At 37.4% G+C, this 25,753-nt stretch overlaps 1 protein-coding gene and 1 long non-coding RNA gene across 14 annotated transcripts in view; both read left to right on the plus strand.

Moving 5' to 3' along the window:
- The window catches only part of LOC134218489 (gamma-aminobutyric acid receptor subunit beta), a 269,248-nt gene extending 263,169 nt beyond the window's left edge, over positions 1-6,079 (plus strand). For all 13 annotated transcript variants that reach the window (XM_062697556.1, XM_062697555.1, XM_062697557.1 and 10 more), the window contains one exon: positions 573-6,079. In XM_062697556.1, coding sequence (XP_062553540.1) covers positions 573-737 — 165 coding nt within the window. In that variant the 3' untranslated portion in view covers positions 738-6,079. The remainder of the gene's footprint in view (positions 1-572) is intronic.
- A 12,717-nt stretch (positions 6,080-18,796) lies between these two features.
- Positions 18,797-19,824, plus strand: LOC134214308 (uncharacterized). The gene is made up of 3 exons (XR_009979728.1): positions 18,797-19,425; positions 19,496-19,625; positions 19,677-19,824. It is a non-coding gene; the product is annotated as an uncharacterized LOC134214308 (long non-coding RNA).
- The last annotated feature ends 5,929 nt before the right edge of the window (positions 19,825-25,753 follow it).

The following is a 25,753-nucleotide window of genomic DNA, read 5'->3' on the forward strand; positions in this document are numbered from 1 at the left end:
ATGGATTGAGCTAGGGCCCTGTTTGGTGGATCTTACACCGTAACACACTACGTCAAGCTACCATGTTACTTGTTCTGAATACTGAATAGCCATGCGTCTCCATTGATTTGCTTGTGTTGCTCATAGTTGTCTGTTGACGCGGTCCTTTTCCTGTTGTGAACGAAACTAATAAAAATCACAATGTGCACCAGAGTAGGTACAATGGTACATAGTGTGAGATACTGAGATTTAGAAGTACCCCAAAAACAAATTATCCAACTTTAAGTATAGTAAATCTTCATCGGTATAGTCACTACAAGTTGCATCCGACAAAAGAGAATATGCATAATTGAACACTAATAAATTTGATAACGATGTCCCATTGCGATCGAAAGATACGAATCCATCGTACTGAAAATGTTGGTGTATTGGCTAAATGCGAGAAAGACATTATAATTACGAGGTTTTGGAGTTTTAGAAATTTGTCAATTTAAAATGATGTTATGTACGCAAAATTCGACCTACTCTTACACTTGCATATGATTTCAAACTGCGTCAACTTAAATTACAATTCTTTTTTTTTTCACCCACAGGATATCAACAAACTGTTAGGAATTACGCCATCAGACATCGACAAGTACTCGCGTATTGTCTTTCCGGTCTGCTTCGTGTGCTTCAACCTGATGTACTGGATCATTTATCTGCACGTGAGTGACGTCGTGGCCGATGATCTGGTGCTGCTGGGCGAGGAGAAATAAAGCGATTTAGGGAAACAAACGAAAACCAGCAGAGAGGGCATAGCGATCGGTCAGCACCCTAGCAGGAGACACACGTTTAGTCAGACAAACAGACGCCACATACACACGCAGACCGTCAGTAACACATCCACACTCGCGCTCGTTTAGGTCAAAAAGTTAGGAGATCGAGAAATATGTGTTTGTGTGTGCATGCGAGACAGCGTTGGTCAGAGGACACGGAAAGGTAGGGGTCCTTAAGGAATGCAAATATAACAACAAAAATATAAGAAATTTTTAGGATTTATTTTTACCTATTTACAGTTTCGGTTCTTTTTTATACATATACAAGAGACAAAAAATGGAATAAAAAAAACTAGATTTTATCGTTATTGATGATTAACATTATAGGAAAGGAGGTAACGAGAAATATTCCTAATTAAAAAACACTCATACAAAAGAAGAAAGGGATGAGATGAAGTCAACTTAGAAATACACACATGCGTATGTGTTAGAAAAATTAAAATTTAAAACGAAAAAAAAACGCAAGCAACTAAAGAGCAAGTTGGAGAATTCGAGTATGATTAGTATATAAGAAGCGATGACAGCTAACTAGCAAAACACACAAAAAACGATATCTTCAGAAATAAACATAAAACTGGCGAATTGAACGAGTCTAGGAACGTATTAAATTCTGAATTAAAAATAGCAGCAAAACAAACAAGCAAGCAACAAACAAAATAAGTACACTAAACACATTCTCACACAGAGCATACAAAATAATGTAAAATTGCGTAGGAAATCAAAACAAAAAAAAAGTTTTTGAATTGCAAAAACGTTTACCGGAAGCCGGAAATTTAGAATCCGATCAGAGCAAACCCATTTGGAGCGAGCCAGAACAACATTTTATATAACAACCCTGTAGTAATGTTTTCGGTTGTTCGAAACTATACACTAAACAAAAGAGTAAAACAATTAAGTACCCTAAGCAGCCATAATCCTTAGAACGTTGAAAGGGATCGCGAGATGAGACATACATAAGTGGTATGACGAATGACGGAAATGTAAAGGCGCGTGTGTGAGTAAACGTTTTTAAACTTGGTTTGCTTTAAGCTTTCATAAAGAAGTTTCTTCTGGAGCGATGAAGCTGCCCAGCTGACTGAAAGATCTACTGACGGCACCGGAGTTGAGGCGGACATCTTACCCCGTTCGGCGATGAGTCCCGTTGCCAGGGAATCTGTGAACCGGTACTGGACGAAGTCAACAATCGCGGTCAACTAACACTGTGGAGCATTACCGTCGATACTGAACGAATCAGGTAGATTGCCGAACACCTGGAAGGTTCGTCTTATCTTCTGTCGGACTTAAAGAAATGAAAACAGCTACGAGAAAAAAGCTTTTTAAATAAAACACTGAACAGTTCATACAATCTATATCGTCATTGCTCTTTGGCAAACTATAACAGTTTGTTTGAATCACGAAGTATGATATTACATACAGAGACATAAAACATTAATAATTGAGTTCAATACATATTTGACATTTTTGCAAGCCTTCAGATGTGCCCAAGGACAACGTAAAATATCTTGATCCTAGGCAGCTGCTCGCTTTTGTCGTAGTCTGGGCCCAGTTCAGATGTACACTTACTTCCTTAATATTCCTGTTGAGGCTTCTCCGTCATGATCCTCAAGGTCTGCCTCTGCTGCAATGTCCTGCCGGGTTTCAATTCCAATGTTCAACCCTTACATATAAATTTCATAATCGCTCTTCTCCTACGTCCGTTTGCGTTATTGAATCACTATCTGATTGCCAATATATTGAAAGCTTTCGACCTACTCCACTGCGTACCTGATGAAAGTGGAGTGGTCATTCGTGTTGTCATCCAACGATTTGTTCGTGCTGACGTTGATGGTGAGGCCTGCCGGAGAAGAGCACATGGCCAGGTCGTTAAACTATTTTATGACCGTAACATTAACTTCTCAAAACACGATTTGGAAGTGCTATTGCATTAGTTGTGCTTCAGAATCGGGCAAAGTATTCGACGCATATGGGTTGCACCATTATGGAACATGTTGGTTCCTACAGTTGGGATTCTTCTCTGGCCATTTGACGAAGATCTTAGTTCAAAGTCTGGTTTTTAAGGGATTTTATTCAAGGTTTCTATAGAACTGGCCACACTATTTTTGAAAAAGGACATGGAAACATTTCTAACGTTGGTGATTGCATTGTTGGTCTTCAAATTTTCTTTTTGTGCATTATGACTTCAGCTCTAATCTATATTCTTATTATTAATATTTGCTAAGTGAACACCTTTCTTATTCTGAGAAACTAAATCCAGCGTTGTAACGCCATTTGAGTGCGATCTTTTTCAGATCAAACTTGAAAAGGCAAGATACTGCAACTGCGCCACTTGTGTATTTGTGTGTATGTGTGAATGTTAATGTATGTGTGTTCGTGTAGGACAACCATTGAAAAGGAAAGAGGGAGATAGAGTAAATGGCGTAAATATAAAATATTTACTCGTCAAATATCTGTAGATTATGTGTCTTTTCGCTTGTTTCAATTGGAATTTATTTTTCAATTGAAACAGACAAGATAAATGGAAAATGAAAACAGAACTGCTCAATTATTTTTCATGAAAAAAAGTAAACAAACATCGCGAATAAGTAATTTTTTAATAAAAAAATGAGAGGAATAAAAAAATTACATATTTATACTTTTTATTTGTAGCCTACAGAATGAAAGACGTAGAAAAAAACCTAGAATGTTTCGAAACAAATGAAATTTAATCAATCCTTAGCAAGGGTTGGTGATAGGAGTCAGTTATTATAAATCACCTGACACAAAAAATGCATTACCAATAAGTTTCTCACCTTACTGAACGAATCATTGGACAGCAGAAGATGGCAAAATAATATCTCCAAGCTCCGAATACCTTCAAGGAGCCTGTCGCGTTAACTTTCAAAATCAACCAAAAGTCAAACACTAAGATATACAAAGAAATAAAACATCACCTAATACTAGTAGTTGTTCACTCGTAAACGAAAAGTAAAACGCGTTTATCCAATACAAGCCAAGTGTAAACAATTAAAGGATCAAAAACCAAACTATGGAAATAAGGTGAAAATACAAACCACAAAAAAAACGGCACCACATTTTGTTCAGCATTTTCATTTTGACAGGTTATGATCGAAAGTCAAAGCACTCACGGTGATTTTTTCGCCCTCACTCGCCTTGCACTGTGATACGTTGCCATCGTTACTGGCTGCACTGCTGTCGTGTGGGCGCGCGCAGGTGGGAGAAACGATGAAGGCGCTAACATCCTTGAAGTCACGCTGCAGCAGCGTTGTCAGGACTTCCTGATGTTCATACAGTTTTATCTCGAAAGTAAATTTAAAAAAATAACAATAAAAAACGAGAAAACGATCCCCTATCTTCCAATCATTTACATTTCTTTTAAATTCGGTCACGTGCATCATCAAGAAAAGACTTGAATGTTACACAAAGAGCAAAACAAATAAAAGTAAACATATGCACCTTTAAGCAAGTTGACTACAGAGTAGAGTTACGATAATTGGTCCACGGTCCAAGACGTTCTGTATTAGTACCGTTTTTGCTTCAGTAGTTAAGCTCTTCCAATAGGCACATTTTTTCCTTGCGGCAAAAAAAAAAACGAAGTTAGTGAGATAGGTATTTCACTCAGAAAGCGCGTAGATCAATTCTATTTAAGTCTTTTCTATATTCCCTTTTTCATTGATCCACATGTTGTACCTCTTTTTGGTTGACTGTATATACGAAATCCAACCTACGTTAGAATCGGGCAAAATCATAAAATACAAAACACCGCAGATTCGGAAAAACGTAACAAGATTTGAGATTGTTTTTAAATTCCAACGCAGATTCTCATACAACCCACATAATACAAAAGAAATGTTTCGCTCTCGATGACAAAAATGTTAAGTACGACTAAAATCAAAAAGCGGACGTGTAAAAAAGGATGTGATTGATTTTATTGAAAAGAGAACAAAAGTTGAGTTAAATAACGAGTAACCAAAAACAGTAGTAGAATTCAAGACGAGATGTATAAGTAAGTGTTAAATACTCACTGTACTTAACTATAAGAATTTAAGGGGAAAACCAGAAAAAAAAACAAAAAAGAGCAAAAGTAAATAAAATATATACACAATATATGAATATATGAGGAAAAAAGTATATAAATCGCAACACAAGAAAAATTCTAAATAAATATAAATTTTTTATATAGGAATGTAACATGCAACAAAAAATTCAATAAAGAATGCAAAAAATATCGTTCATATTATATTTGTAAATATTTTAGTTTGTCAAATGACTCACCCTAATGTACATTCAACTTCAATGCACAAACAAAAGGATAAGAGAAATTTCAGAATAGCATAAAAGAATTATATAACAGAAAATAACTTCAAGATAGCAAAAAAAAACAAAAGAAACACTCACACACGAATGCATAAACAATATTCAAAAAAAAAAAGAACGCTCCAAATTTCTTTCAGAACTCGAAACCTACTCACTTTTATGATCACGTGCAGATGCCAACAGCCCGATCAAATCGAAACAGAAAGAGACAGCAAACTCTTCCTACACGAAAAAGGCGCGTTACCGTCACTACTCGGATGATTGACAGCGCTTATCCTTCACAGTGTTTCACGCCAGAACATTCTGAGTGGATAGCTTTCCTATCGATCAGCGAGCTAGAGAAAACTAGAAATCATCGCCTTGGAACAGCCATTAGTTCAACGTAATGAAAAACAAAAACAAAATATCAGCATTATGGGACAACAGTGCAGAACAATAGCGGAAAAAAAACTAAACAAGTTTTTTTAATAGTCTCGGTATCCCATGAATTAAGCATTAACAAGTACACAAACACATATGCTCTAAATAATTGAAAGCTGACGAAGCAACCTGTTAAACAGAAATAAAAAATCTTGCAAGCGAACAAAATACACTTACACACACACGTACTAGAATATTTATTGTTATGGTAAATAAAAAGAATAAAAAGACAAAATATAATTTGTTTCGTTTAGGTGAAACCAATGTGTACGTTTTCTTTTATTATTCCGTTGAGTATTTTTAACAGCAGCGAAGAAGAAACTATAGGAAACAATGCCGAAAAGCGTGAAGAGCAAAACAAATGCAACCGAAACGGAAGAAATCAGTCAAAAGCGATAGGAACAGAAAGATATTCTCGAAGAAGCAGAACAACAACAATAGAAAAAGAACATTTCAGCAGAAACAAACAAAACCATGTAACGTTTCGAACAAAAACAAGTTATAAGAAAAAGAAAAGAAAATAAACAATTTAAATAAAAAACAGTAAACTGAAGCGGTGTTTGCATATGACCAAGCCCGAAAGCCAACCCCCGAACGGAAACTTTCCACGTAGTTGTGATAATTGTGTTATTAATGATAACAAAATTATTTTGAGCTTTTAGTAGAATCTATTTACTTGTCATAAGACGAGAACATTTAATTCCACCACTTGATTGTACCTTTTGCAGATGCGTGCTTCGACCTCAACAGTGAAAGCCTTCTTCAGTGTCTCGTACTTTTTTTACTAATCAATTTATTTGAGGCTCATTTTTTATACAAAACCCTACGGAGCCGATAAGATGATTGAATAACAAAGTTGTCCTAACTAAATAGCATTTTTTCGCGCTTTTTTGCGAACCGTATACTTTTCTTGTTCTCGCAGATCCTCCTCCTTCTTCTTCCATTGCTCCTCAGCATAGTCTCGTAACATTTTTTTCTTTTTTCTCTGTATAATTCAGAATACCCTTGCGTTCGTACCACAATTGGTCAGTTTTATTTTTAAATACGATTTTCGTTGGATCCAGTTCTTCTTCTGTTTCCGTAGATTTCTGCATCTCGTCGTCTAGGACTTCGATTCCTTCTTCATTTTCCTGGGTTCCACTCACTACTTCGGCATAGGTTATCAACGATTCCTTGGTCTCCTGACTCCGTTTACTTCGCAGAGCACATGCGTCTTTGCGATGCCCTTCCTCGGCACTCAAAACACTTGAACCGTTTGTTTGAGAAACTGCATATGTAACATTTTTGGCCAAAATGAGATTTTTATATATTCTGAATCCTCTTCCAAAAATACGTATTTTGGCAAAAAATACGAAAAAAAATTTTTTGTTCAGGAATGTATGAAATTTTTTTCGTTTGTTTGAGAAACTACATAAGTCCACGCACTTTGAAGAGCAATTATGGAGTACTGTTTACAGTTTTTGCACTGGAAGTGCCTCAGGGTGTTGAGTTTTGCCAAACACTATTGATATGTATCGAAGAAATCGAAAGGTTCGGTGTCCAAATACAGTTTTTTGTTGTTTTCTCGAAATTGTGTAAAATGGACTTATGCAGTTTCTCAAACAAATGGTTCACTTATTCCTTAGGTCCTCGTAGAAGAACCTTCCTTCGCAATTTCTAGCGACGGTGGTATTTCATGTTTCACATCGATAAAAACTTCTCGTACACCCGTGTACAAGTGATCCAAGCCCAAATCCACTGGGAATTTTTCGCGGACTGAATACTCCACTGTACCGTATTTTCCGAGTAACAAAGATACATCATCGTCCGGTATTTCTGGAGGAATGTCAAACACCCGAACATATCAAATATTGCTGCCCGCAACGCACATCCGAACTTCCACAGCTTTTCCGCTCGAATACCGAAACTTTAGCGGATCGCGATTTTTCCTTAGTGCATCCTGCATGGCTTCCGAGGAGATGAATTTCACGAATAAAGACCGGTCTTCAGTCGTTTTGTAAACAGTTTCCATAAGATTAACATCAGTGTCTAACTGTTTCACAAAACCGGCAATCTCAACCCATGTTGGACGGGGAGCGGAGAGCGGAAAACGGAATTGGACCGTATTCACAAACATCATGCGATTGTTCTTCTTTGGCATCCGCGTTCACCACAAGGCAGCAACGAACGTACGACTGAATTGATCCACACACAAAAGGCCAAACACTTCTGTTCGGTACATACAGTACCTATTATCGCGTGAAGACAACTTTTTTGTTCGTCCGATTGCAACGACGGCAAAATGCAAAACTGAGTGTCTCGTACTTGACAAACCGGCCTTCCACGAAACCTACGGACTCTTCAGGTTTCTCTACTAAATATTATCTTCATTTGACGTTCTTCCGGCATACGAACAATGTGTCCAGCCCACCGTAGTCTGCCGTGTAGGATAAGCTTAACAATATCCAGCCTTTTATACACCTGATACAACTTGTGATTCATGCGAAGCCACTAGATACCGTTCTCCTGTTTACTGATGTTGATCGTGAGTCCAATCCTTGCTGTCTCCCTCTTGAAGGGCACAAAAGCCTCTTTCACGGCACGGCAATCATATTGATATTGTCCGCAAAGCCCAGGAGCATAAGCGATCTTGCGATAATGGTACCGCTTCTTTGCACACCAGCTCTGCTAATCGCTCCCACTCGAGCGCTATATTGAACAGTAAATTCGAGAGTTCTCAGCTCGGGGTACATCGCTAACCACGGGGGGTACCTCGGACAAAAATACGTAGAGTAGAGTGGGGCAAGAGTGCGCGTGCGGTAAGAGTACGTTTTCGTTTTTTTGAAGTTAATAAAAAGTATTAACTAGCAGCACTGCATCAGTTTGATAGGTATTCTGACCAACTATTGTCATGTGTAATTGTAAACAATTTGAATAAACAACAAGGGAGATATGAAGGCCATTTTGCTAAAAATAATTGTGTTTTCGCAACTAGTATTCCATTATCATATATACGTTCAATCAGGTGAACATTATACCATTTCGATAACCTATTGTATAGAGTACCGCTTCGGGGGCAGCAGGGACTATGTCCAAGGGCTTGACGATCCCTCCCTAGGCCATCTGCAAGTTGTGGCGCCTGCCTAGGATGTGGTGGGGTTTGACAGTGGGTCCTGTTAAACCTCTATAAAAAGCTACATGAATCCGCAAGTAGGCTCCGCCAAAGCGACCGTGTGCTGCTCAAAGCGCACAAGCCCAAGTCCAGGTGTTAGGTGGGACGCTAAACAGCCCTGACACGACGGCCCTCCGACGAGACAGGAGGTTTGCGCAGGCTCAATAAGCCGCCTTTAAAAACAACTATTACGAACGACATAGAAGATAATACGACTCGATACAATCGGCAACGACCTAGGCGACGAATTGCGCAAGCCCAAGCGGTTAGTTTTCGGGAAAACAGTCATCACAATTTGAAAAATAAAACACTTGAACAATTCTGATGTGACTTGCTAACTCCAAGTCCAAAATCCGACTCTCTTCTTTATTTACAAAAACGTTATTTATAATTACTGGCTATTGTTTACAATTTTTCTCTCATTTTCAATAACGTTGCAGAATGTTGCATGCTACCTACATTTACTCTCATGTGACATTCTGCTCCGAGAGCATTCGTACTCTCTAAATAAACAATTATTTAACAATTGAGTCAGCTACTATTTCTAGGCCAGCTTATTCGCCAAGTTACTTAAATATCCGTTGTTTATTTTCAACAGCGGTTGCTATTTGATAAACATAAATGGACAGGTTCCAACCTGTCCAATCTTTCCTTTTGTTCGTTTATATGACATACTTTAAATATAGAAGAAAAATGATGATTATTGCATGGCGTTTAGGGTCGCTACATCTCTTCCAACCCACTGAGCTTGAAATTAGAATTGTGAATTATCATTTCAAGTGGATAGTTGATGGTTTCGTTTCAAAACTTTACGGTTCTCCTGAAGCTATAGTTCAAACATATTCATGAAATATTCAAAAGTTGTCCTCTGATCATTAAAAAATACAAATTTTCAAGCAGTGTATTTCTTTGAAATTCCTTGATACTATTTTCGTGCAATTTTCTGATTCCTCAAATTAATTTTGCTATAACTTTTTTTTAAAATATTTTCGCTTAATCCCTCTACACATATACTTCCTCGAGAGTGTCTTACCTGATGATGCCTTCTTAACTCGCCTAGCGTCTGCTTGCTGATGCTCGTTTCTTCATTATATCTCGTGTAGATCACTTGGTCGGTTTCAGATTCCGAGTGCAGGGTATACTCCTGGTATGTTGCTTGGTTGTTTGAACTTGTAACGTAATATTGGATCTCCGTGGTGAAGTTTTTGATATAAGATGTCTATCGTTTGCTGGGTGCGTAAAATTTGATCGTACCGTTCACTAGTAATAATTTGACGTGCCATCTCCGAATGTATGTGTTGCTTTCCTCTGGTTGTAGTTCATGAATTTACTGCTTGCCTTATAGCAAAAATGTGTAGCTATTATAGTGTATCTCCAATAGTTTTCAGTTGATTCTCCGTTGATACGTAAGTTGTGGTGAATTGCCGTGTATACGCTGCTCAGTTTTGTTGTGAGACATTCGCATCTTTTGTTGTGTGATGCAAATTAGTTGTTATTGATAAAATTTTGCTCGTTTGATAATTCGCCTTGGGTTGATCCTCTTCATAACTTGTCTTCTATCGTGGGAGTTTAGTCTTCATGGTTTTTCTGTTTCTGCTTATCTCGGAGTTATTGTGTTATTTCGCCTGGTTAAATCTTCTTTCATATCGCCTTGTATAATTCACCTTTTCCTAATGTTCCTCCGAAAATTTCTACTCCTGATGTTCCTCCAAAGATTTCGTCCCGTTGAATCCGTCTTGATACCCCCACACTCTTTATCTTCAACCTTCCGTATGACCTGTCGTTCTGGTGATACCAATTAAGTCTGGTATGTATTTCTCGATACACGATGTCTTCCTTCGTTCGATTCTCGATGTCTTCCTTCGCCATCGGATGTTGTCTGTTCGTCTTCGCTGGATGTTCTTTCGCCCGTTTGCCTCTCGAGTAAGTTATTGTGCACATTTACATTTGGAAAATAATTGTGAACTATTTTACTGTCTTTTACTACTCTACACTGTTTTTGGTTTTTTTTTTTTATTACCGGATAATGATTACATCTTCAGTGCTATGTTACTATTTTTATGAATTTGATTCTACTTATTGGGCCTTGCCTCCTTTTGAATTTATCGTTCGATAATAAAAAAAATAATTGATTGTATTACTTCATCTGATTATGTTATTCTCGCTGAATTATCCCCCGTGAAAAAAATTGAGTTGAAGCAAAGAATGTATTCTGCAGGTTTTTGTACAGATATATCTAAAGATAATATAATTTTCTGCGAAATTCTTTCTGCCACATATTCCATATTATACCTTATTGGTTTTTTGTTTAGGTTGGCCTTGATGGTTAATTGCTGCAACTGCTCCCCTCCACCGTTTCTGGCTTTTGGCGTGTTTCTGAAATGAGACTTAGACCTCGTGTTTAGTTTATATTTCATATTTAGGCGATAATTTAACATAAAGCATATTTGAACAAAAAGCAAAATTCTCAGATTATTATTTTTGGTTAATTTAACAGTAACTCAGCTTGTTTGTAATACCTCGATACTTATAATAATATCAACCATTTCCAAATTCTCTTTCTTTTCACGAGTCTTACTATAGTAATTTAAAAAATGTTATTTAGTATAACCATGATTACCTTTTCATTTATTTGTTTTACCTTTTTTTTTATTTCAATTCTCAAATTTTTCAATTGTCTAATGCCCTTTTTTTTAAATTCAATTTGATATTGATTTTCCCTAGATTTCACTTAGATTCGCTCCACTTTGAATTTTTTCATCCCCATTTTAACCACATTGTCTCTTCTCACATATTTCATGATTTTCGTTTTGTTCATTTTCTCAGTCACTATTTGTTACATATTCAATCAATCATTCATACAACAAGTGCCATATTCACACATTCCGAGGACGTCTCCTCTTGTCATACTCTGTCACATATTCCTTCTTAATGATATGTTTAATACAAGAGATTCCATCGCGCAAATCTCTCTCAGTAACCCAAAACTAGTTTCTCATACTCATATTAATTAGTTTTAAAAAAATCACTTTCATATATCGTTCTTCTAGAATCATATTTTTACATTTCCGTTATACTTACAAACTTTATGAATTTCCATCGATTATAATTTATTCGGCTTCTTCCATATTACATATATATTTTTTTTTAACTTTACTTGTTGTCTTCTCATACTTGTATTCAACTTCTAGTTCCTCATAATTCTTTTTTTTTTTAGCATATGTCTACCATATAATAATTTTGATATTTATATTACCTGATTTATCTTCAAGTTGATCTCACATTCTTACATTATATTATTATCTGTTTCATTCTGGATGGCCATCCATTATCTTTTTAAAATGCTTTCTTACTTATCATCAGTTGTAAATACGTTTGTAATAAATCATTCTGTTTAAATTACTGTTTTATCTTTGCATTTTAATTTTTCTCGCAACGAATCAATTAAACTTTTCATAGAAATTCTTTTCCCATACCATTTTATATTTCAGCTGTTCAACAATATATATTTTATATCCCATTACATGTTACCTTTTTATTTTTCCTTATTATCCCTCTTTCATATTTTCCCATAGTTGTTCTGTTTTAGACCCCAGCAGGTTACCCATTTTCATCCGTATTGGATTTATCATTATTTTTTTTTGTGTTCTCCCATAATGCCCCTGTTTTAGACCCCAGCGGGTGTCCCATTTATATTCTCGTTCGTGTTAATGTTTTGTATTTTCCCATAATTTTCCCCATAGATTTTACAAGCTTTAATAGAAGTAATAGTTGATTCGTGTTACACAGCTTTCAAGAAATGCTGTTGTTATACTTGTAAATTTAGGTTCGTTAAATTTAAATAATAATGCGTTGACTATACTGTTTATGCTAGTTACCTTCTTCATCCGTACATATAATATACGCCTTAAAAATGAAAACGTATAAATCATTTCATTCTTTGTACTTATTTCAGTTGAATTTATTGACTATTTTGTATACTATTTGAATGAATGTTTTTTTTCATCATGCTTGCTAATATTTTAGTTTGTCTATAATTATAATAGTTATGCGCTTAACTAGATTTCATATTGTTTTAAATTTATTATATTTATATTTATTTGCTAAATCGTACTTATTGATTGTATAAATAACTTATATAATGTAAATTAAAATGTAAAGATATCAAAAATAGTCTTAGTCAATATATTATGTATAGAACTTAAATCAATACTTATTCTAACTAAGTTTCAAACTTATTTTAAATAACTATGTTCTATCTATTTACATTACTTATGCTAATCCTTATAATGATAATCCTTAAACTTACTATGTAGACTCACCATGCTCGATACTAAGCTTTACTTTTCAGTCGTTGTATTTCTTTAGTCTGTTATTATGCACTTTTTCAAGTCTTTTCCCGTTTTTGATTATTGAAGTTTGTGCACTTGGAAGACTAACTACTTCATATGGACCTCTCCATAAAGATTGCAATTTCTGTCCTGTACCTGTGGGGTTGGCTTTCACTAAAACCATATCTCCCCACATTGGTTGCCAATCTTTAGCTGTTTTGTCGAAATATTCCTTCCGTTTCTCCTTCGATACTATCAAGTTTTCTCTAGCCGTGTTGTGAATATATTTTAGAGTGACTTTCAATTCGTTGGAATAGTCTCCATAGGTAAATTCCATATCTCTCATTCTGTATATTGAATTAGGAATTCTTGCTTTTCTGCCATAGAGTAATTCGAAAGGCGTGAAACCAGTCGATGAATTAATTGTAGTGTTATACTGGAATGTAAAATGGGGTAAAAGCCTATCCCAGGTTTGTGGATCTCCTCCTATACATTGGCATAAGTAAATTTTTAATTCTCTGTTGGATCGTTCCACAAGATTTGCCTGAGGATGATATGCTGTTGTTGTTATCTTTTTTATTTTTAAAACTTTACAAACATTTTTCATGAGGTTGCTCACGAAATTTGCACCTTGATCTGTTACTACACTGGTGGAAATAAGTATAAAGACAAGCTAGGTTTCCATACAAAATGGCCATATTTGGAAATCGATATCTCGATTCTTAGCGATTCGATTGGGCTGATTTTTTGCCAACAAACCTAAAATGACTTGAATTTTTATTCAATGATAGCTACATTTATGCATATATTCTGGTTACACGCGTTTCTGTTGGAAGTAATTATAAAGACAGTTCCGTTGTATGGAGCTCCATATAAAAAAGTGGTGTCTTTATAATTATTTCCAGATTTTGAGGTCAAAATCAACAGAGGTGTATACAATTTACTCAAAGATCGAAAGTTCAAGTTAAAAACAGGTGCCTAGTAAAATTTCAGCCAAATCGAATCGCTTCGAATCGAGATATCGATCCTCAATCATGATGAAAATGTATGAAAATCATGCTTGTCTTTATACTTATTTCCGGCGGTATAGTTCCTTGGGTGTTCCAAATTTACAAATAAAGTTATCTACGAAAGTTTTCGCTACAGTTTCGCTTTCTTGATTTTCCATTGCCGCAACTGTTAGATATCTGGTTAAGTCATCCTGTATGACCAGGCCATATTTGTTGCCATTATTAGATTCAGGTAGTACTACAATATCCATAAATATTTTATCTAATGGTTCAGTAGATGTAGTGGTAATCTTCATTGGAATTTTGTTTGAGGTACTAATTTTGTTCTTTTGGCAAGAGTCACACTGCTTGACATAGTTTTCAATATCTTTTCGCATATTTTCCCATATGAACATTGGGCTTATCCGCTGAAACATACGTTTACCCCCAACATGTCCACCCAATGGGCAGTCGTGAAATTCCTTAAGTACTGTATCTCTTTCTTCATGTGGCACCCACATCCTCTCTTTGTTTGGGGCAAACAACGTGAATTTCTTATTAAATTTTTCTGCAATAAATCGTAGCATGTTTGCATATATAGGAGCTTGGAGGTTTCTAAACGAAATTATTTGAATATTTTTTGCTTCATCTGCGAATACTGGATGTCTGCTAAATCCAATCGTCAATTCCTGAAATAATGTTTTCGGGTCTTCTTTTGATTGCTTGGTTCCGTTCAATATAATGCCCCACATTTTGTGATCTGGTATTGAAAATATGTTTCCATTCAAATAATCTTTCAGGCCATGAGGCAGCTTAGCCAATTCGCTCAATTCTGTATATGCTGATCTACTGTTAAGAATAACAAACGTTGCATCAATTTTATTTTCTGGAATTCTTTCTTTAGAAAAGTTCAAAAATTTGAAATCAATTTTACCATCTCGTTCATCGTTTTCAAATTCTTCGTATACATTCTCATGACATTGATCGTCATCTATGTTGAAGCTTAAATCAATGTTATCCAGTCCATCCATATCTGCGCTCCAATTTTTACTCGTTTTTCCATTGAAGGCTTTTGTGTTTGCATTGTCATGATTGGTCTTTTCTTTTTCTTGCTGTTGTATTTGCCTTCTTTGTCGTCTGGTAACGACTGCAATATGGTTTGGGCTACTTTCCTTCTCATTATCCAGCTGCTGCAGTCTAGATAAGAAGTCCGCTACAACGTTATCCTTTCCTTGTTTGTATCGAATATCAATTTCCAATCCCTGCAATTTCAACCTTAATCTGGTCAAGGTTGGAGAGGTTTCCTTCAAGTGCCATAGCGAAATCAGTGGTCTATGATCAGTGTAGACTATAAACCGCTGTTGATAAATATAATGTTTAAAATAGTTTACCGCCCATACGATTGCAAGTAATTCCTTCTCAATTGTATGATATTTACGTTCAGCGCCAACAAGACTCCTACTGGCGAATGCAATAGGTCTGTTTATAGATTTTCATTTGAAAGTACTGCTCCGATCGCATAATCACTAGCGTCTGTAGTTAAAACAAATGTATCATTGTAATTCGGCCTTACTAATAAGGTATCTGAAGTTAGAAAGTTTTTCAGTTTTATAAATGCTTGTTGGCATTCGCTGGTCCAATTGAACTTTACGTTTTTCCTGAGTAAATCATTTAATGGTTTTCGTATTTCGGCTATTCTTGGTATGAATTTTCCATAGAAATTAACTGTTCCTAGAAACGAACGAACATCTTTTACTGTTTTTGGTGTTGGCATCTTTTGAATTGCTGTTATATTGTCTGTTACAGGATGAATTCCGCTTTTATTCACGATGTGTCCCAAAAATTTCAATTCGGTCCTTAAAATTTGGCATTTTGATGGTTCAATTTTCAAATTATGCTTACGAAGAGCCCCCAATACCTTTGACAAGTTTTTGTTGTGTTCTTCAATTGTACTTCCTGAAACTATTATGTCATCTAAATAAACGAATGCTTTTATGCCTCTTAGTTCGTATAACACAGTGTTCATCAATCTTTGAAATGTTGATGGGCTATTTCTGAGTCCCATAGGCATTCTCGTAAATTCGAAATGTCCTGTTGGGGTGGAGAAAGCTGTTTTAGGAGCGTCTTTCGGATGAATAGCAACCTGATAAAATCCTGATTTCAAATCGATTGTTGAAAAGTATTTGCTATCACCAAGGCTATCTAAAATTTCGTCAATTATGGAATTGGGTATACAAAAGGTTTTGTGATAAGATTTAGAGCTCTGAAGTCTACTACAATGCGATATTTCTTATTGCCGTCTGTATCCAAGTCTTTCTTCGGAATACACAAGACTGGTGCATTCCATGGACTTTTACTCGGTCTAATGATCCCTTGCCGCTCCATTTCCTCTATCTCTTTATTGATTTGAATTTTGGTTTTCTCTGGGAATCGATATTGTCGTTTGTTGATTGGAACATTAGTTGTAGTCTCGATCTCATGAACAGCCGCATTAGTTACTGTAAGGTGATCTCCTTGGAGAAAAAACACATCTTGGTAATTAACCATAATTTGGGCCATTGTATTAAAATCATCTGTTATCAAATGTTTCATTTCTAGTAATTTCATTAATTCACTTGTTCTAATATTTCCGTGCAATTGTTCATGAAAGTTGTTTTCTACAAGGCTGCAATCCAGTTTTTGATCTAAATTTTCGAACCCATAAATTTCCTCGGATGGTTCATCTACCATAGCCTCTGATGTAAAAACTTCTCCCATTTTTCTGTTAAGTTTGGCAAGGTCGTCATTTACAATAGTATTCGCAAAGTATTCTTCTTCGCCTGTGTATATATCATCTGGATCTGGTTCCTCTGGTTCTTCTTCATTTTCATCAACATGTTTCTTTAAACTGTCTTGGTCTTCAATATCCCTTAAGACGTAGTCTACTATGTTCCATCGTATTCGATTATTTTCCATATATGGCTTCTTACCCTCTGCATTAGTTTTGAAAATTCCAATTTTAAAATTATCTTCAATGGCATGAACGTGTTTTTTGATAAAATTCGCTCCAATTATTGCTGGGACAGTCAGATTTTTAACCACATAAAATTTTGTGGGAAATATTTTCTCTCCAATCTTCAAATGTATCCAAATAGATCCTATTGATAAAATCGAATTTTAGTCACTCCTTGAACTGTCATTTGATCTTTCGTATTTATGGATTTTGCCCCTACTCTGATTGCTCTTTTGGCGCTGATTATATTCATTTGAGCCCCAGTGTCTAAAAGATATTTTGTTAATTCGTTTGGATTTTCAAGTGTGGCAAGTTCCAAACAGAATCGATGATCGTAGGTAAATTCTATGGGGTATCTAATACCTTCATTTTTCATTTCGTTTAATTCCTGGTTTTCTTGAACCTTAAGCGAATAATTGTCTTCAAGTTGGTTGGTTTGTTCCTGTTTGTCATAATTATTTTCTGCAAAACAATTTAAATCCATATGTTGTTTCCTATAAGTATCCTTAGGAAAATGACCTGTATCAATAGTTTGATTATTTGTTCGACATCCTTTGTCAATAATATGTTCAGCTTCTTTAAATGCAAAATCTTCGTTATCTGTTGTCTCTGTTTGACAAGCCATGTCACTAAATAATACGTAATTCCGATTACTTGTGTTTCCTTCACTGATTTTTCCAGCTAATGAATTGACGCCATTTATTCCCTCTTTGATTTATTTTTAGTAGTGTTCGCAATAATATCTGGTTTGCGCAAAATGATATACGCAAATTGCTGATCAATATATAATGTATGTTGCTTAAGAAATTCTGCTCCTATAATTCCCGGTACACATAATTCTTTTATTAAATGGAATTTAATTTTATATTGCGAATTCCCCATTATCACGTTTATTTCTACTGATCCTAATGTTAACGTTTGCGTTGAATTGAATCCAGTCATATTTAATTTGTCGGACAAATTTACTTCAGTTTGCCCCATATTAGCAGCTACGTCCCATCTCATTAAGTTACAACAAGCACCAGTATCTATCAAAACTTCATTTTACGATTGGGATTGCCCATTGCTTTGAGGGCCAATAAAAATTGATTATCGCTCGTACGTATAATTGGCACCCTTTCATGTGCCGGAATGCAAATATTAAGCTTGTGCATACTTGTAGAGGAGTTTTCTTCCATCTTATTTGAATGTGAATTATTGGAATATTCCCTATAAACTTTAAATTTATTGTTATTATTATCCACATTATTATATTTAGCAATATTAGTGTTATAGCGTCTAATTGGTTTATTATCTATTTGTCGGGGTGTTCGGACGCAATATTCGAAGCCCCCATTGATCAGTTTTTTTGTTTCGTGTTAGATGTAGTCCTTTGAACATCTGCGTGTGAAAAATCATTTTGACATTCTTCACCATTCAAGTTTTTTCTATGTCGCTCGTTAGAGATTTGATTGAGATTGTCTTCCATAGCCTTGTTCAATATTTCCACTCTTACGTTGATCTCTTCAATTTCATTTCTATCATCCCACTCGTTTTTTAACCAGATGAGTAACTCTGGAAATGATTTTTCTCTCTGGAATATTCCTGCATGGGCAAGATCCTTGTTTCGAAGTCCCCCTAAGAAGTGTTTTCGCAAAGATGATAACCCAAACGGCCCTTCATTTTCTATCCATTTATACAATTCTTCTCCTCTCGCTTTATATTCATCAAACGTTTCGTTTGGTTTCTGTAAAAGTGTTTCAATATCTTTCATGAGAGCACTAATGCTTTTCTGAAGCTTAAATTCGCGTTGTAAATTAGCTTTCACTTCTGTCCAAGTAGGGGCAATTAAATTCGAAATTCTTCGAAGAGCCTTACCTTTCAATTTCATCCATATAACATTCAAAAGCGGAGTTTGATCGTGTCCTTCTAACTGAGATGCAAATAATTCCAATTGTAAAATGAATGGTTCCAGCTCTTCTGGATTTCCATCATATACGGGTATACATTGGAGTGCTGTTATTTGTGAAAACTCCATTTTACCTTCCGTTTTGTACCGAACTTTCACCAAAGTATTTAATCAAGAATCAATTAATTGTGACATTGAGATGTTAAATTGAATAAACTTGTTTGTAAGAACACAAATCCTGCGAACGCATATTGCTGGCAATTACTGTACTGCTGTTGCATACATTATTTCATTCAAATCAAAAGCTCCCGTACGTAGACGTGTAATCATATCCAATGCATTGCATTGGAAACGCGCCCATTACCGTGCGCCTATCTGCTCGTCCGCGGTTTGGACGACTAATTGCCGACGCATCAAAATGTACTCAGTCCGTTCGCGGGTCGTTCGTTCAGTTCGTTCGCGGGTCATATTGAAAAAAGTGCCGAGAGAGTCACCGAAAAAAGTGTGTCATCCAGTGTCCAGCGTAGAACATCGTCGTGGAAGGTAAATATATAGTGATAATTAATTTATTGCAGGTGAACATATGTGAATGCCATGGGTGTCTTAATTTTAGTTTTCACCGGAAAATCCATCAAGACGTCTTCGAGTTATGCGAAAACGAACAGAGACCGTTTAATCGTGGACAAATTCTAGTGCTTTACCGCAGTGTTCCCTGTTGTGCGGTAACCAAGTATCAGTGATAGGTGAGTATAACACCTCTGTATCGTGTAAATAATTTCACCTTTCAATTTTAGTCCTGGACTTAATACCAACTTTAATTCGGATACTCGGATACTTAGTAGTAAATAATTTGTTGAGGATACTTGTATTATGGTATTTATAAATAAAAATGTTTTATTATTACATGTAAATGCTTCGAAAAGCCCGAAATTCATGTACTCACCTATACCACATTTTTTTTTTTTGCTGCTCTGATGCTCCAGGAAGTTAATTAATTTGTCCGAGTTTTTTGTTCATTATGGCTGATTTTTTTGTCCTTTTTTTTGCACATTTAAAGTTTTTATTCTGATGTGCACAATCATAGTTTTCTTCACTTTTTACACATTTTGGATGTGAATTTCATTTCACTAAGTTTTTTTTTTAACTTTTTCACGTTGAAATTCAACCATTCTGTCTTCTCGATTTTTTTATAACTACTAGACACTTCGAAACGGCGTTTCCATTGCCAAATTTTAGCGGTTACCGCTGTCACCAATTGCGCAAGCCCGAGCGGTTAGTTTTCGGGAAAACAGTCATCACAATTTGAAAAATAAAACACTTGAACAATTCTGATGTGACTTGCTAACTCCAAGTCCAAAATCCGACTCTCTTCTTTATTTACAAAAACGTTATTTATAATTACTGGCTATTGTTTACAATTTTTCCCTCATTTTCAATAACGTTGCAGAATGTTGCATGCTACCTACATTTACTCTCATGTGACATTCTGCTCCGAGAGCATTCGTACTCTCTAAATAAACAATTATTTAACAATTGAGTCAGCTACTATTTCTAGGCCAGCTTATTCGCCAAGTTTTGCTTATACTTAAATATCCGTTGTTTATTTTCAACAGCGGTTGCTATTTGATAAACATAAATGGACAGGTTCCAACCAACCAACCGAAGCACCTTCTTTCCCCGCAAAAATATCCACAAGGCCGCATGGAGATCACCTAACCAAGAAACGGAAAACCAAATCGACCACGTTCTAATCGACGGTAAAATCTTCTGCGATATCACGAACGTCCGCACTTACCGCAGTGCGAATATTGAATCCGACCACTACTTCGTTGCAGTATGCCTGCGCTCAAAACTCTCGACGGTGTACAACACGCGTCGAAGTCGGACGCCGCGGCTTAACATTGGGCGGCTACAAGACGGTAGACTAGCCCAAGAATACGCGCAGCAGCTGGAAGTGGCACCCTCAACGGAAAAGCAGCTAGGCGCAGCGTCTCGCCATTGGTAGCACCACAACCGCTGCACTTGGCACGGTGCCCCCGGATCAGAGAAACGATTGGTATGACGGCGAATGTGAGCAGTTAGTAGAAGAGAAGAATGCAGCATGGGCGAGATTGCTGAAACACCGCACGAGGGCGAACGAGGCACGATATAAACAGGCGAGGAACAGACAAAACTCGATTTCCGGAGGAAAAAGCGCAAGCAGGAAGATCGAGACCGTGAAGAGACGGAGCAACTGTACCGCGCTAATAACACGCGAAAGTTCTATGAGAAGTTGAACCGTTCACGTAAGGGCCACGTGCCACAGCCCGATATGTGTAAGGACATAAACGAGAACCTTCTTACGAACGAGCGTGAGGTGAAGGTGGCGGCAGCACTACGAAGAACACCTGAATGGCGATGTGGTAGACGAAGATGGCGGTTTGGTGATGGACCTGGGAGAACGCGCGCAGGACATAATTTTACAGACTCCGGATCTCCAGGAAATCCAGGAGGAGATTGGCCGGCTGAAGAACAACAAAGCCTCTGGGGTTGACCAACTACCAGGAGAGCTAACTAAACACGGTGGTGAGGCACTGGCTAGAGCGCTGCACTGGGTCATTACCAAGATTTGGGAGGAGGAAGTTTTGCCGCAGGAGTTGATGGAAGGTATCTTGTGTCCCATATATAAAAAGGGCGATAAGCTGGATTGTAGCAACTACCGCGCAATCACATTGCTGAACGCCGCCTACAAGGTACTCTCCCAAATTTTATGCCGACGACTAGCACCAATTGCAAGGGAGTTCGTGGGGCAGTACCAGGCGGGTTTTATGGGTGAACGCTCCAACACGGACCAGGTGTTCGCCATTCGCCAAGTACTGCAGAAATGCCGCGAATACAACGTGCCCACACATCATCTATTCATCGACTTCAAAGCCGCATATGATACAATCGATCGGGAGCAGCTATGGCAGCTAATGCACGAACACGGATTTCCGAATAAACTGACACGGTTGATCAAGGCGACGATTGATCGGGTGATGTGCGTAGTTCGTGTTTCAGGGACATTCTCGAGTCCCTTCGAAACCCACAGAAGGTTACGGTAAGGTGATGGTCTTTCGTGTCTGCTATTCAACATCGCTTTGGAAGGCGTAATACGAAGAGCAGGGATTAACACGAGTGATACAATTTTCAATAAGTCCGTCCAGCTATTTTTCTTCGCCGACGACATAGATATTATGGCATATTTGAGAAGATAGAGTAAGCCTACATCAGACTGAAAAGGGAAGCCAAGCGGATCGGACTAGTCATCAACACGTCGAAGACGAAGTTCGTGATAGGAAGAGGTTCAAGAGAAGACAATGTGAGCACCGCAAGTTTGCATCGGTGGTGACGAAATCGAGGTGGTAGAAGAATTTATGTACTTGGGCTCACTGGTGACTGCCGAAAATGAGAGAGACGCATAGTGGCTGGAAATCGTATGTACTTTGGACTCCACAAGACCGATCGAATAGAGTTCGCCGCCGTACCAAACTGACAATCTACAAAACGCTCATTAGACCGGTAGTCCTCTACGGACACGAGACCTGGACGATGCTCGTAGAGGACCAACGCGCACTTAGAGTTTTCGAAAGGAAAGTGCTGCGTACCATCTATGGTGGGGTGCAGATTGCGGACGGTACGTGGAGGAGGCGAATGAACCACGAGTTGCATGAGCTGCTGGGAAAACCATCCATCGTTCACACCGCGAAAATCGGACGACTGCGGTGGGCCGGGCACGAAGCCAGAATGTCCAGTAACCCAGTGAAAATGGTTCTCGACAACGATCCGACGGGCACAAGAAGGCGAGGTGCGCAGCGGGCAAGGTGGATCGATCAGGTGGAAGATGACTTGCGGACCCTCCGTAGACTGCGTGGCTGGCGACATGTAGCCATGGAGAAGACTCTTATATACCGCACAGGCCACTTCGGCCTTTCTGTCCGATTTTCCGTTTCCGTCGCCGTTCCGTTGTATTGCGTTTGGGGCTTTAGTCTGAATAAATAATAAATAATAATTATTCACCAATATTCATGTTTAACGTACGAACGCGCTTTCGAACGAAAGTTGAAGTGCATTCTCGTTTACGCCAGAAGGGTGAATAATAAAGTAATAATAATAATAATGCGCAAAATTAGGTGCGTCCACGTGATTATGGTTTGAAATCAATATACTCTATGTTGAATCAAACTGCAAATCTAAATAGAAACGAAGCACAGAACTTGTTTGTTTCAATTCGACCATATGATTGAAACTTGAAACAAACGAGTTAGGTATAAAAACAACAAAATATTTAGGAAAAGATGTTTAATTTTGATACACATAGTCAAGTTTGCCATTTTAGGGTGTTTTTATGAGATATTGCGAAAAAAGATTCGGCTGCCGGTGGGACTTGAACCTACACTATTCCATTTAGTACACGGACGTATTATCAATTATACAACAGCTGCCCTTGCGAGAAGTTGTTCCATAATCAGCAAATAACGATGGGATATCACGGATATCAGTCAATTCCCCGTATCTATCGAATCTGCTTTGGCAACATTTCACACCCTGTTCTCTCTACCCAACTATGTGTATCAGAATTGAACAACAGTCGGTTGCGTTTGAATCACAAACATGTGCTTCTATTTGTCGTATTGAGGCGGGTTTGCTTCTGCAACTACAATAGAGGCTCGTTTGCCACCGAGCGTCCGACCAGCAGCGGTGTGTGATACTGCAGGGTATCATCGTTTCTCTATTTCATGATTGATGACTTGTGAGAGAAGTCAGCTGAATCTTTTTTCGCAATATCTCATAAAAACACCCTAAAATGGCAAACTTTACTATGTGTATCAAAATTAAACATCTTTTCCAAAAAAAAGAAAAAATCTGACTTCCCTCACAAGTCATCAATTAAGAAATACAAAATATTTAGTTTGAAATTCAACCAATATGTTGGTTATTTTAAAGTGATCTTTTTCTTCTGTGTGTATCTATATGTGATGTGATGTTATCCGTCGGAGAAACTCATATTAAGCTTCAATATGACTATACGCCAAACATGTGGCATTTAGTTGATTTGCCCACGCAATATTTGTTTCGTTAAGTACAACCCTAGTAACATTTTGGTTTTATGCTGATTTTATAACACTCTTGAAGGGTAAATTATGGTCTTCAAGAGCATTATAAAACTTAAATGTTAGTTGGGAAGCAATAAGCATCATAGAATCCAAAACTAAATTCACTCACGTTTTCAAGGCCACACTCAATACGGAGGCAGCGGGCAATTATTATTATTATTAATTTTTATTATTTTAGCTTTGCTGCGTCGCAGCATGCGTGGAATAATAAAAATGACAATTATTGTGCGATGCTTTGTGGCCTTGAAAACGCGAGTGAATTTTGGTTTTAACTTCCTAGATGCTTATCCTTAAATGTTAAAACATCACTGGAAATATCACGTGAAACTTAGTAAAAATATTTCACTGAGAAATTGTTTACCCTAATTTATTGCTAAAAACCCAGATTAATCCACCTATAGCGGCGATGATGCCTTTCTCATGCATCGTAAAATGTATTGAAAAAATCACATAAGAAAGGTCAAAAAAGCACTTCAGGGATCAAGAGAATAGATTGGATTTTGTCTATCAATTGGCATGTTTTTGCATTAAATTCATTCAAACATTTTTTCCTTTGGGGGGAGGCTTATGTCCAAACCCACCCAGTGGCTACGCCACTGATGCTATGCATTGCCACAACTCTAGAAAAAAAATCAATTTTGAGGGGACCCTTGGGAAAAACTATGTTTTTACAATAATCCCAAAAAGCAATGTTAGATCGGGTTAATTTTCAATACCGAACAATGACACCGCATTCCCCGTCGAATGCAACTTGTTGCAAGTAAATCGGGTAATGCTAAGTTCTACAAAGTGTGTCTACAAAATTTGTACAAAATACGAATCAGTAACTGTTCTTTATCATGTCAGCTTGCGAAAAAAAAAGTCTCTCGCGGTATGCTATATATCGTACATGTATACAGAGACGATAAGCACAGACAAACAGACGTAACAGCTTGAACATTTTTCTGAAAAATCCATCGCTCAACTCCTCTACCACCATCTTGCGAGCATGTTACACGAAACGATGTTTCGTATGACATCGTCACCAGAAGGCGCTGGAGTGAAATGTCAAATCGGACGGATTGCGAAACTAGCGCCTCTAGTTGTGAATTGCGTAATCAATCACATTCAAATTGATCGTTGAAGTCATGGTCGATGGTATTTTCTCTAGTGTTACGTCTGTTTGTCTGTGCGATAAGTAAGAGACTTTTTAATTCTCTTTTGGATTCAAACCCTGCCTCGGTTCGTCGAGCTGAGTCGATCGGTATTTATTTATTTATTTAGTTTCATCAACAGGCTATGTCAAGCCCCAATGATGGTGATATCACAGAGAACAGACGTTGAAGCTGCACTCGCCATGTTGTGATAACTTTTGACTGTTCATTTTGAAATAACTTTGGAATGTCGCCGTTATCCCCGGGGGTCTGATGTTTTGGTTGTGTTTTCGTAGTGTAGATGCAGTCTCCTTTCTTCTGCTTGTCGTTTATGGAACTGTCAGTGTGGAACGCACCTATCTCTTTCTATCCCATGATTCTTCTTATGGCTGTCAGTGCGGAATTTTCTATGTTGGCTACGAAATGAACTGTGGTAGAGGTATACAAGTGTCAGTCCCGTGGTTATCCCGAGCAGAATCAGCGCTAGCGTCATCAAAAAATGCCACTGTTCGCTAGTGTCGTTATGCATGCAAGAGCATACCAGCGCCATCGTGTTGTCAAAATGAGATCGTGAGTTGCAATGTCGACGTCGATGCCGTTGCG

This window comes from Armigeres subalbatus, chromosome 2 (assembly GCF_024139115.2).
Source record: "Armigeres subalbatus isolate Guangzhou_Male chromosome 2, GZ_Asu_2, whole genome shotgun sequence".
NCBI lineage: Eukaryota > Metazoa > Arthropoda > Insecta > Diptera > Culicidae > Armigeres > Armigeres subalbatus.